The following is a 12,141-nucleotide window of genomic DNA, read 5'->3' on the forward strand; positions in this document are numbered from 1 at the left end:
TGGTAACTGCTTGCATCCCGAGGTCTTATCATGAGAAAAAAAGTCCTTCCTCCTTCAGAGAGAGTCAAGTTTGGGAGGGGGTTTTCCTTCCCTTTTTCAGAGTTTCCCGTGGCTCCTCAAGTGATGATAAATGCAACTTCCTTCTTCTTACCGCCCAGTTCACTATTCGTACTGATTCTTAGCAAAGAGGGGGAGCGTGGGGGAAGGGGTATGAGAAATGAGGAACTGAGGCCCCTTTATCTGCCGAAAATCTGGTTGTTGAAGGCTGGGCCCTGCCAGTAACTTGTCCTGTGACCCTGCACGGCTCCAGGTCTCAGTTAATGCATCTGTGTAATGGGTGCAAGTAGCGACTGACTCAGGCGCTGCCTGTGATTTCTTGAGCACTGCGCCTTCCCCACCTTCTAAAACCACTTGAACCCTAGTCTGTATTTTCCACATTTTCCTATTTTTTAGCAAGGTAGGAAAAAATGTTCAAAATTACAAGGAGGGGACATTTTTTTTCTTTTTCTTTTTTTTTAAAGATTTTATTTATTTATTTGACAGAGAGAGATCACAAGTAGATGGAGAGGCAGGCAGAGAGAGAGAGAGAGAGAGAGAGAGGGAAGCAGGCTCCCTGCTGAGCAGAGAGCCCAATGCGGGACTCGATCCCAGGACCCTGAGATCATGACCTGAGTCGAAGGCAGCGGCTTAACCCACTGAGCCACCCAGGCGCCCCAGGAGGGGACATTTTAATAGGATAGTATTTATATAAATAATTCAATAGGATTACATTTCACTAAGAGATCTATTTGTAAGCTACCATTTAGCGAGTATTTTTTTGTGCCAGACCCTGTAAGCTGATCGTTTTTGCATGATTTTGTTTAATCCTCAGACATCCCACAGAGTGGTTAATATTATCAGCTTTCTTTCTTTCTTTTTTTTTTTTTTTGAAGATTTTATTTATTTATTTGACAGAGATCACAATTAGGCAGAGAGAGAGGAAGGGAAGCAGGCTCCCTGCTGAGCAGAAAGCCGGATGTGGGGCTTGATCCCACAACCCTGGGATCATGACCTGAGCCGAAGGCAGAGGCTTAACCCACTGAGCTACCCAGGTGCCCGTATTATCAGCTTTCTTTCAGATGAAGAAATTAGGGCAAAATCATTTACCTTAAACTAAATTAACTATAGTTTTGTCTAACTCTATCCCTAAACCTTGTATACTTTTCTTTTCTTTTTTCTTTTTTTCTAAGATTTTATTTATTTGACAGACAGAGATCACAAGTGGGCGGGGGTGGGGGGGGGGGGGGGGGGGGGGAGGGTGGAAGCAAGCTCCCCGCTGAGCAGGGAGCCTGATACTGGGCTCCATCCCAGGACCCTGAGATCATGACCTGAGCTGAAGGCAGAGGCTTAACCTACTGAGCCACCCAGGCACCCCCCCTTGTATAATTTTTTAAAAAGATTTTATTTATCTGACAGTGAAAGAGAGACAAGCACAAGTAGGGGGAGCAGCAGGCAGGGGGAGAAGCAGGTTCCCCATTGAACAAGGTGCCCATTGTGGAACTCAATCCCAGGACCCTGAGATCATGACCAGAGCTGAAGGCAGATGCTTAACCGACTGGGCCACCCAGGTGTCCCTAAACCATATGTTCTTAACCTCTCTGCTGTCCTTCCTTTCTTGGATGCATGTCTTTCAGTATTTAAAGGAATATGGAGGTTGTGCCTGGGTGTCATCCAAGACTCCATCACTTACTACATCTAAACAGTCAAGTCCTGTAAATGCTCCTTCATTTTTTTAAAAGATTTATTTATTTTGTTTTATTTTATTTTTAAAGATTTTACTTATTTATTTGACAGACAGAGATCACAGAGAAGCAGGCAGAGAGAGAGGAGGAAGCAGGCTCCCTGCTGAGCAGAGAGCCCAGATGATGCGGGGCTTGATCCCAAGACCCTGAGATCATGACCTGAGCCGAAGGTAGAGGCTTTAACCCACTGAGCCACCCAGGCACCCCAAGATTTATTTATTTTAGGGAGAGGGAGAGAGAGAGAGAGAAAGTGAGTGGGGGAGGGACAGAGAGAGAGAGAATCCCAGGCCAATTCTGTGCTGAGTGAGGAGCCAGAGGACCCTGAGATCATGACCTGAGTCATGAGTCAGACCCAAGAGCCAGAGGCTTAACCTACTTGCCACCCAGGCAACCCCCCCCCCGCCCCCCACCGCAGTGCTCCTTCTTAAATATTTTCTCTTTAATTGGTTTTCTCCCTACTGATTGATATTAGTGATTACAGAAATGGTTCCCAGGTCAACTACCTGGATTCAAGCCTTGGCTCGGCCCCTTTTGTGTGACCAATAACCTCTTTGCATCTTGGTTTTCTTTTCTGTAACGTGAGGACAAATGATAGGACCCACCTTGTTGGACTGTTGTTAGGATTGGATGATTTAATATCATCTAATCTGTTTTAAACTATGCCTGCAGATTCTTTTCTTCCTTCCTTCCTTCCTTCCTTTCTTTCTTTCTTTCTTTCCCTCTCTCTCTCTCTCCCTTCCTTCCTCCCTCCCTCCCTCCCTCCCTCCCTTTCTTTCTTTCTTTCTTTCTTTCATTCTTTCTTTCTTTTTCTTTCTTTTTAAGTAAGTGCTGTGCCCAACTGTGAGGCTCAGACTCATGACCTGGAGATCAAGAGTGGCATGCCCTTGAGGTGCCTGGGTGGCTCAGTGGGTTAAAGCCTCTGCCTTCAGTTCAGGTCGAGATCCCGGGGTCCTGGGATAGAGCCCCACATCCGGCTCTTTGCTCAGCGGGGAGCCTGCTTCCGCTCCCCCACCCCCTGCCTCTCTGCCTACTTGTGATCTCTCTCTCTCTGTCAAATAAAAAAAAAAGAGTGGCATGCCCTTCCGACTGAGCCCGCCAGGCACCCCTATCCACAGGTTCTTTGATATGCCTTTTATTATTATTATTTTAAAATTACTCTTATTATTATTATTTTAGTTTTTATTTCTTTAATCTCCACACCCAAGGTGGGGCCTGAACTCAGTCCTGAGATCAAGAATCTCATGCTCCAGGGGGCACCTGGGTGGCTCAGTGGGTTAAGCCTCTGCCTTTGGCTCAGGTCATGATCTCATTTTGTTGGTGGTGTTGTTACTGAAATGGAATATTTCACATCTCTTTTTTTTTTAAAAAAACAAGGATATTTTACATTTTCTTTTCAAGAAGCAAACTGAATATTTAACTACTTGGTATTTTTAAATTTTAAAAGAACTGTGGTAAAAGATATATAACATAGGTGTTATGTTTTAGCCATTTTTAAGTGTACAGATCAGTGACATTAAGTCCATTCACATAAATATGCAACCAATCTCTAGAACTCTTTTCATCTTGCAAAACTGAAACTCTGTACCCATGAAAGAAAAACGTCCCTGGGGCCCCCCGGGTGGCTCAGATGGTTAAGCATCCGACTCTTGGTTTCAGCTCAGGTCATGATCTCAGGGTCATGAGATGAAGCGCTGTACTGGGCTCCACACTAGGATTTTCTGTCTCCCTCTTCCTCTGCCCCTCCCACCCCCCACTTCTGCTCCCTCTCTTCCTGTCTAAAGATAAACAAATAAGTAAAAATAAAAAACAACATCCCAAGATGATGCTTTCTGATGGTTGCTAGAGGGAAGGGGAGAGGTGATGGGCAAGCTGCGTGAAGGGAAGAGGGAGGAGCAGGCTTTCAGCTGTAGCATGAAGGAGTCGGAGATGGGATGTGCAGAATAGGGAGTATGGTCAGTGATATTGTAATGGCACCTGTAGGGTGACAGATGGTAGTGAGACCTGTAGTGAGCATAGCATAAGGTTTAGGGCACTAGGGTCACTATGTTAATACCTGAAACTAATGTAACACTGTGTGTCAACTATACTTAAAAAACAAAAAATAAACACTAAACTAAAAACAAACAGGGGTGCCTGGCTGTCTCAGTGGAGCTTGCAACCTTCAATCTCAGCATCATGTCTTGAAGCCCTACATTGGGCTTACTTAAAAATTAAAATAAAATAAAATAAAATAAAAATAAATAAAAACAAACACACAAGCTATAAATAAAAACCAACACCCCATCCCCGTCTTTCCAGTCCTGGCAACTGCCATTCTACTTTCTGTCTCTATTCCTAGAACTGTCTGGATGCCTCTCAGGGGTAGAATGGTTCAGCTGTCCTTTTATAATGTCCTCAAGGTAGTCCATATTGTCGCGTGCATCACAATCTTCTCCTTTTTTATTTTACTTACTTAATTATTTATTTTTAAAGATTCTATTTATTTATTTGACAGAGGGAGAGAGATCACAAGTAGGCAGAGCAGCAGGCAGAGAGAGGAGGGGAAGCAGGCTCCCCGCAGAGCAGAGAGCCGGATGTGGGGCTCGATCCCAGGACCCTGAGATCATGACCTGAGCTGAAGGGAGAGGCTTAACCCACTGAGCCACCCAGGCACCCCTATTTAATTAATTTTTTTAAAGGAGTTTCCATGCCCACCATGGGGCTTGAACTCACAACCCTGAGATCAAGAGTCGCTCACTTTACTGACAGAGCTGGCCCAGACACTCCTGAATTTTCTTCCTCCTTTTTTTTTTTCCCCCAAAGATTTTATTTATTTATTTGACAGAGGAAGAGAGATCACAAGTAGGCAGAGAGGCAGGCAGCGAGAGAGAGAGCGAGTGAGCTCGGGAAGCAGGCTCCCTGCCAAGCAGAGAGCCCGATGCGGGGCTCCATCCCAGGACCCTGGGATCATGACCTGAGCCGAAAGCAGAGGCTTTAACCCACTAAGCCACCAGGCGCCCCTTCTTGCTCCTTTTTAAGGCTGAATTATAAATAGATACCCCATTTTCTTCATCCAGACACCTGCTGATGAACCCTAGGATTGCTTCCATCTTTCTGGCTATGGTGAACAACGTTGCTATGAACATGGACCTCTTCAAGACCCTGCTTTTAGTTCTTCAGGGTAAGTACCCAGAAGTAGAACTGCTGGGTCATATGGTAACTCTGTTTCTAATTTTCAGAGGAACTGCCATACTGTTTTCCATAGCAACTGTAGGTATTGTTTTAGATCTTGCTTTTTCCCCCTCAGTGATAACATCTTAGAAAGTTCCCCAGGTCAGTCTGTAGAGAGCCAACTCACTTTTTTTTTTTTTAACTGTTTTGAAGTATAATCTGGATACAGAAAAGTGACATAAATCATAAGCAAACAATGGGATTAAATTCCAGAAACTGAACACTCCTGATAATCACAAGTGAGCTCAAGAGAAGAACATGACTTTTCCCCAGAGTGCCCCCAAGGCCCGAGGGTAACTACTCACTGGGCCCCTACCAACACGGCTTAATTTTGCCTGCTTTTGAATTTTATATAAATGAAATCACACCGTTTAAGTATTGTTTTGTGTCTCCCATCTTTTGCTCAGCATTTCAGTTGTGTGCCTCATCCACACTGTTGCACGTGGCTGTAGATCTTTCCTTTTCTTTGCTGCGTAGTTTCCTTGGTGTGAATGCTACGATTTATTTATCCCATCCATCGCAGGAAATCTGCTTTGTGGTGGACATACATTCACGTTTGGTTGGAGTGGAATTTCTGGGCCGTAGGATATGCCAAGTGATAGTAGAAAGTGCTCCAGGATTTGGTGGAAAACAGGCTGGTGGGAATTCACGCTCCCCCGCCCTCATTTCCTACAAATATGTATTGAAGGGTGACTTTGTGCCAGGCACTGTTCTAGGCCCTGAGGCACCGCAGTGAACAAAGGCGATCAGATCAAATCCCAGCCTTCCTGAAGTTGATACTGATGGGGGAGAGGATTCACACTACCAGTGACAGAAATATGGAATATGTTTCGTAGTGATAAGCTGTATGAAAAAAAGAACCAGAGCCAAGTTAAGGAGCTAGTGACAGGTTATCTCTCCCAGATACAGCAACCTGGCTCCAGGTCCCTCTTGTCTGCCCTCCGGTGGGTCTCCCCGCCTGTCTTCTGCCAGAAACCCTGGCTGAGCCAAGTGCACTCGCAGACACCATCTGTTCTCCCCAGGAGTGGGGCCCGTGCCAGCTCCAGCGTCTGGACTCTTGGCACAGAGCCCTGGAGCCCTGGAGCCCCGGAGCAAGGGAACCCTGGCCAGCCCCACATCAGGAGGGGAATCCTCCAGTTTGGCTGACTGGGATGGGTGAGATGGAGGGCCTCTGGGAGGGAGAAGCCTGTGCAAACCTGGTGGGCTCCCTGAGGGAGAGGGTGAGGAGGGTCCCTATTCAGACTGATGGAGCCAGCAGTGAATAATGATATTCACAAACATCATCAAATATATTTCAGGCGCCTGCCTTGCCAGGCTTCGGGGAATGTGGAACATTGGTTATTGCTCTGTGTATGTGATCACATCTACATCCAAGAGGCAGGGAACGTGGCGCCCATTTGACAGATGAAAGAGGGTTCAGAGAGGTGATGCCATTATCCAGAGGTAGGGCCTGTGTGGGTCCCAACACTGACTGATGACCACGGCTCGTACAACCTGTACCCAGCACATCACCCTATCCCCGGTCCACTCCCTCCTCGGCCTCCGAAGCTCCCACCCCACCTTCTGCCCCGCCCCCCTCCCCCACTCCTGCCTCCTCCCCTTCCCTCGGGCCAGCAACGAATGCAGCCCTGGGATGCAATCTGCCGGTCTTAGCACCAGTCGTTTACCTCGGGCAAGCGAGCACACGCCTCTGAACCTCACTTTATCTGTGAAACAGAGACAGAAAGAGAGCTGCCGAGAAGAATCGATGCGATGGTGACTTTAGAGCGTCTCAGGCAGCGGCCAGGGGTCCAGGCTTAGTCCGCGCTCAGTGAACCGGCGGCGTGCGCCCGGGCGAGTCCCCGGCCTCTCTGCGCCTGTTGCCCCGCTGCGAGCCACACAGGACAGTGCATGACGGGGCCTCTTCGGCAGTGCTGAGGAATCGTGTGCGTGCCCATGCACAGCGCTCAGACCACTACACCCAGTTAACCGCTGTTGCTGTTATTAGTATTGGGCAAGCAGAGTGGCGGGTGTGGAGGCGGGGCCGAGCCAGGAAGGCCCTGGAGAATCGGGGGCGCCCCCTCCTCCGCCCCGCTGCTCTTGCGCCTGGGCTGGGGTGGGAGGACGGACAGGGTCCGCCGTCCTCGGAGCCCCACGCTGGCTCCCGCACACCTGGGGTAGCAGGGTTTCAGCGCTGGGCACTGACGTCGGCCTTCAAGGCCCTCACCGGGGCGGCGGCGGAGGGCGCAGCCGGGAGCCCGCCGCCCCGCCCCCATCCCCGCCCCCATGCGCAGCGGGCCTGGGGCGTGGAGAGGGGAGCTCAGCGGAAAACGCAGACCCCGCGCCCCCAGGCCCGGGGTCCCGGGGAGCTGAGTTCCGTGTCACCAGCGGGCCGCAGGGTCGGGGCGGGTGTCGGTGCAGGGGCCCAGGAAGTCCCGACATATGGCTGTGGGCGGTGAGTGAGGGGCACAGGTGGGCGGCACGGCCCCTCCACTGGCTCCTAGTGTTGGGGATGGGGAGGCAAACCCTTGGTAAGGAGATCGGCTCCAGCCAGGTTTGGAATGAGGGCGGGAGGCTTGGGAGGCCCCACGGGAAGGGGGGGATCGTGGGGTGGCAACATTCCTTGTGTTTGAGCATGTGTGAGTGTGGTGGGTTGGGGCTGTTATGGGGGAATGGTGCAGAGGTGGGTTCTGGTAAAGCAGGAGGCATAGGGGAGCTGGTGGGGGTGCAGGCAGTTGTGTACCGGGGTGCATGTGGGTGGGGTAGGGGAGGGATACGTAGACTGGGTGTTTGGGGCAGGTGTGCAAGGGAAGTAAGTGATGGGAACAAGGGAGAGTGGAATGCATGCGTGGGAAGCCTGTTCTTATGTGTGCAAATAGGGGATCTGATGCTGGGGGGATTAGGGGTGTGCAAGGAGCCATTCAAAATGAGTGTGTAAGAAGGTTAGGGGCTCCAGAGGTATTTAATGGGAGCTGATGTTGTTCAGGGCAAGTTTGCAAGGAGCCCTTTGGGAAATGAGTGCCTGGAGGTGGGGGTTGGGCTTGCCTGGTTGAGTATGTGCACCCGTTGACGTGGGTATTCAGGGTGCAGACTTGACACAGGGGATGTGTAGTTCATGGGGCAAGTAAGTGTGCAAGGTGTGGTTTGGAATAAGTGCGCTACAGGTATGTGGTTTTGCCTCGGGAGACAGAATCCCAGAATTGAATGTCTAGACCCTGTGAATTCTCTTCATAGCTAGGCCCTCTTTTATTCTGTGGGCCTCAGTTTTAGTTTCTGGCAAAAGAGTCTGAGGGTCAGTGAACTAACTAGCCTCTGCCAGCAATCTCTCTATAGAGTCAGGAGTCAGGGGAAAGATGGTGAGACTTTTAGAACATGTTTTTTCTTTCCTCTACCTTTAGGAAACCCGTCCCGTCTGGGAGCCTCTCCCCAGCCATGGACAGCCCCAGTCTTCGAGAGCTCCAACAGCCTCTGCTGGCGGGCATGGGCTGTGGGCCCCCCATCCAGAAGCCTGGGGAACCTCAGCTGGGGCCTCCCTTTCGAGAGACAGACTTTGCGGAGTCCCTGGGGGGTTGGCACTTCCTACCGCCACCTCTTCCTTCTGTGAGCGCTGGTCTTGGGGAGCTGGGAACCCCTGACCTGGAGGTAGGAGCAGCAGGCCTTAGTGGGATCTGGGGGAAGGGGTTGGAGGTGAGTGAATGGGGCTCTGGTGAACCCCAGGTAGGTTGGAGGCTGGGGTGTCTACCTTCGGCCTGGAGTCTCACTTCCCAACTGTGTGGGGACTTCCTAGATGTCCGGTGGTGATTTTGCCTGTTCTGTGCTTCCCCTGGTTTCTTCATTCTTTTCTCTCCAGATTTGTCACTCATCTTTTTTCCCGCACCTTTGGCTTTCTGTCTTCCCTCTGATTTCTGGCTCCTCTGTTCTCTGTCTTTCCACCTCTCTCTCTCTGTGTTGCTCCTGCTTTTTTTTTCTTCCAAATTATTGTGTTAACTTGGATAATTTCTTGTTCCTTGTATACACTGTGAAGTTTGTCATAGTTATGTATTTATTTTTAAAAAAGGTTCTAAGTAATCTCTACACCCAGTGTGGGGCTCGAACTCACGGCCCCGAGATCACGAGTTGCACGCTCCATGGACTGAGGCAGCCAGACTCCCCCCACTCGTCTTTTATTTCTTACATGTGGTTTTCCGGTTACTATTCCTGCATAAAAAATCACCCCAAAACTCAGTTGCTTAAAACAGCAACAATCATTATGGCTCATGGTTTCCACGGGGCAGGACTCTGGGAGGGCCTGGGTTGGGCGGTTCTGCCTCAGGGTCTTTCATAAGGTTGCGGGTCAGCCGGTGGCTGGAGCTGGAACAGTCCGGGGGCTGAAGGAGCTGTGGGCTGGGTGGGTGTCTCTCTCTTAATGTAGTCTTGGGGCTTCTGCCTGAGGCTCCCCTCATGGGCTGGTTTGGGCCTCCTCACAACATGGCAGCTGCAACATGGTCTGCATCCTTCTGTCCCTCCAGCCTCCAGCACGAGTGCTTTGGCGAGGCAGAAACTGCCTCACCTTTTCTGACTTATGCTTGGAAGTCATGTGGCATTATTTCCACCACATTCTACCAATTATGAGTGAGTCACAGCCTGCCCAGACTCAGGGAGAGGGGACACAGACCTCACCCCTTGGTGGCAAGAGTATATCAGTCACACTGTGAGAGGAGCATGTGGGATGAGAGATGGTCGTGGCCATTTTTGGAAACACCGTCTGCCACAGCGAGACAGTTAGGGTCACTTTGACATGGTTCTGTGATAATTCCATTCTTTGTAGATTTGGAGGGAGGGCCTTATTATTTCTGGTCTTTTAGGGTTTCTTGTGTGCCTGGTTATCTTTAGACTGTATGCTGGTCATCACAGTTGAAAAGCTATTTTAGGAAAAATTGTTGTGAGGCCTAGACTGAAGGTACGTACCTTTCTCTGAGAGGAGCTGGTTTGCTTGCCAGTTGCCTGTGGGCACTACCGGTAGTTAGAGATCACTTTTCATCTAGTTCACGGTTGGGTTGAGAGGTTATTTTTCTGGGATTGGCAGTTGGCTTCGGGGCAAAAGAGGCCTTTTCTGTTTGTTTGACCTCTCTGCTAACTTGGATTTTAATTGCAGTTTGGGCCTTATAAGAATTGCTTAAAATCTTATGAGCTGTTTAATGCAAGATTTAAAAAAAATTTTTTAAATCTAGAATTAGTTTTGAGCTGGTAGGTTTTTCCTAGAAACATAGGCCCCCAAAGCCATCTCTCTTGGACTCCAATTTTTTGCCAGTTCCTATCCCTGTTGGTGTCTGCCTCCACTCTCTTTTTTTTTTTTTTAAAGATTTTATTCATTTATTTGACACAGAGAGAAAGATCACAAGTAGGCAGAGAGAGAGGGGGAAGTAGGCCCTCTGCCAAGCAGAGAGCCCGATGCGGGATTTGATCCCAGGATCCTGAGATCATGACCTGAGGTGAAGGCAGAGGCTCAACCCACTGAGCCACCCAGGCATCCCATCTGCCTCCACTCGTAACTCTGAAATTGTACTACCATGATGGGACCTGTGAAGTCTTTGAAATTGAACATAAAACTTTGGGTGTGGATGGGGGGTTCTTCTTTGGAGAGAGGATATACTGATTCCCCTCAAGGGGATCCAGGCTGTAGAAAGTTAAGAGCCTATCTCCTGGAATGTTTTCTTCTTTTTGGTGTTTCTGGGGGAGGCCCTGGTATTGGTCCTTGGGGGTAATGGGGAGCAGAGTGGTGGGGCAGGGAAGGTGGGTGGAGAAGCTCACTCAGGCCCTTTCCTGCCCACAGGACCCATCATCCAGTGACAGCGACTTGGACTGGGACAGGGGCAGCCTTCTCTCCCCGCTCCTACCCCACGACCACCTCGGGCTGGCTGTCTTCTCCATGCTCTGCTGTTTCTGGCCTGTGGGCATCGCAGCCTTCTGCCTGGCCCAGAAGGTCAGTCTGTGGGTAGGGCTGGATCTAAGGGGAAAGTGTATTCAGAACAAAACAGAAGTGCTATGCGTTGGTGGGGGGCAAAAGTGGAGAGAAGGACCTGCATAGAAACATGGAAAGGTAAAACGAGTGTTTCAGAGTGGAAGCCCAGAGAGGTGGTTAGGAATCTGGGCTCAAATTCCTAGGCCTGACGCACTCCGTTAAGACTTTTGGGCAAGCCACTTAAGCTCCCTGGGTCTCATTTTCCTCACCTGTAAAACGGGAATAATTCCTATCTGGGTCATTGTGAGGTTCAGATGAGTTCGAACGGTGGCACCAAGTGAGAGGTCTATTTTTATTAGCCTCCCGGGCACCCCTGTGCGTGGCCCACAGTGGCTGCTCCCTGTTTTTGGAATCTCTGAATGAGTCTGTGGGTGTGCCAGTGGGGGCAGGTTCAGGGCAAGGGTCTGGGGCTGTGGGCAGCGGGGATGCCTGAGTCACCGCTGCCCAACGCCTCCACAGACCAACAAGGCTTGGGCCAAGGGGGACGTCCAGGGGGCAGGGGCTGCCTCCCGCCGAGCCTTCCTGTTGGGGGTCCTCGCCGTCGGGCTGGGTGTGTGCACATACGCAGCTGCCTTGGTGACCCTGGCCGCCTACCTGGCCTCCCGAGAGCCGCCCTAGTTGCCCCTGCCGCCCCCACTGTGAATCAGGGGCCGGGATCCAGGCGCGCCGTTGGCAACGTGGACAATCTGGGTGGATGAGGCAGCTGCAGCGGCAAAACCCTCCTTCCTGGCCACCGCAGTGTGAGATTAAACTTCAGCCAAACCTGTGTGTGTGTGTATTGGGGCGGGGGGGGAAGGAGGGAGCTTGGGGAGACCAGGAAGGGACATGCGGCCAGTGACAGGCTATCCCCAGAGACCTTGGAGCTGGAAAAGGGTGAATCCGTGGGGCAGAGGGTTCCTAAATTGCAGAATGTTCTTGCACTGTGGCCTGTGGAGAATTACCCCAGGTTCCAAGGGTTTACTTCTCCTTAGCTCTGCAACCTTGGCCCAAGTGACTTCTCTTTGAGCCTTCTATTTTCCTTTCTCCTAAAGGGGACTTTCTCCACCCCTGGGGAGGACCAGATGGGTGACACCTGTGAAGGGCAGTATCCCTCTGAGCTCTTCCCATGGCTGGTGGCAGAAACCGGACTCAGGCTCATATGAAATAAGCAGTCTGGTCTCCATCTCTTGG

The 12,141-nt window shown here is 50.4% G+C and overlaps 1 protein-coding gene across 1 annotated transcript; it reads left to right on the forward strand.

Annotated features, from left to right (window-relative positions):
- Nucleotides 1-8,383: 8,383 nt before the first annotated feature.
- TMEM91 (transmembrane protein 91) lies at nt 8,384-11,666 on the forward strand. The gene is made up of 3 exons (XM_032842005.1): nt 8,384-8,612; nt 10,783-10,932; nt 11,431-11,666. The coding sequence occupies exons 1-3, from the start codon at nt 8,403-8,405 to the stop codon at nt 11,587-11,589; spliced, it is 519 nt and encodes a 172-aa protein (XP_032697896.1). The 5' UTR covers nt 8,384-8,402; the 3' UTR covers nt 11,590-11,666.
- Nucleotides 11,667-12,141: the final 475 nt, after the last annotated feature.

This window comes from Lontra canadensis, unplaced genomic scaffold (genome assembly GCF_010015895.1).
Source record: "Lontra canadensis isolate GAN:19392208 unplaced genomic scaffold, GSC_riverotter_1.0 scaffold125, whole genome shotgun sequence".
Lineage (NCBI taxonomy): Eukaryota > Metazoa > Chordata > Mammalia > Carnivora > Mustelidae > Lontra > Lontra canadensis.

What these genes read in the sequence shown, in the direction of transcription:
- TMEM91 (XM_032842005.1), top strand. Translation starts at nt 8,403, where the DNA reads ATGGACAGCCCCAGTCTTCGAGAGCTCCAACAGCCTCTGCTGGCGGGC. An exon ending in TGGGAACCCCTGACCTGGAG is followed by an intron (nt 8,613 to 10,782) that starts GTAGGAGCAGCA and finishes TCCTGCCCACAG; the next exon opens with GACCCATCATCCAGTGACAG. An exon ending in CCTTCTGCCTGGCCCAGAAG is followed by an intron (nt 10,933 to 11,430) that starts GTCAGTCTGTGG and finishes ACGCCTCCACAG; the next exon opens with ACCAACAAGGCTTGGGCCAA.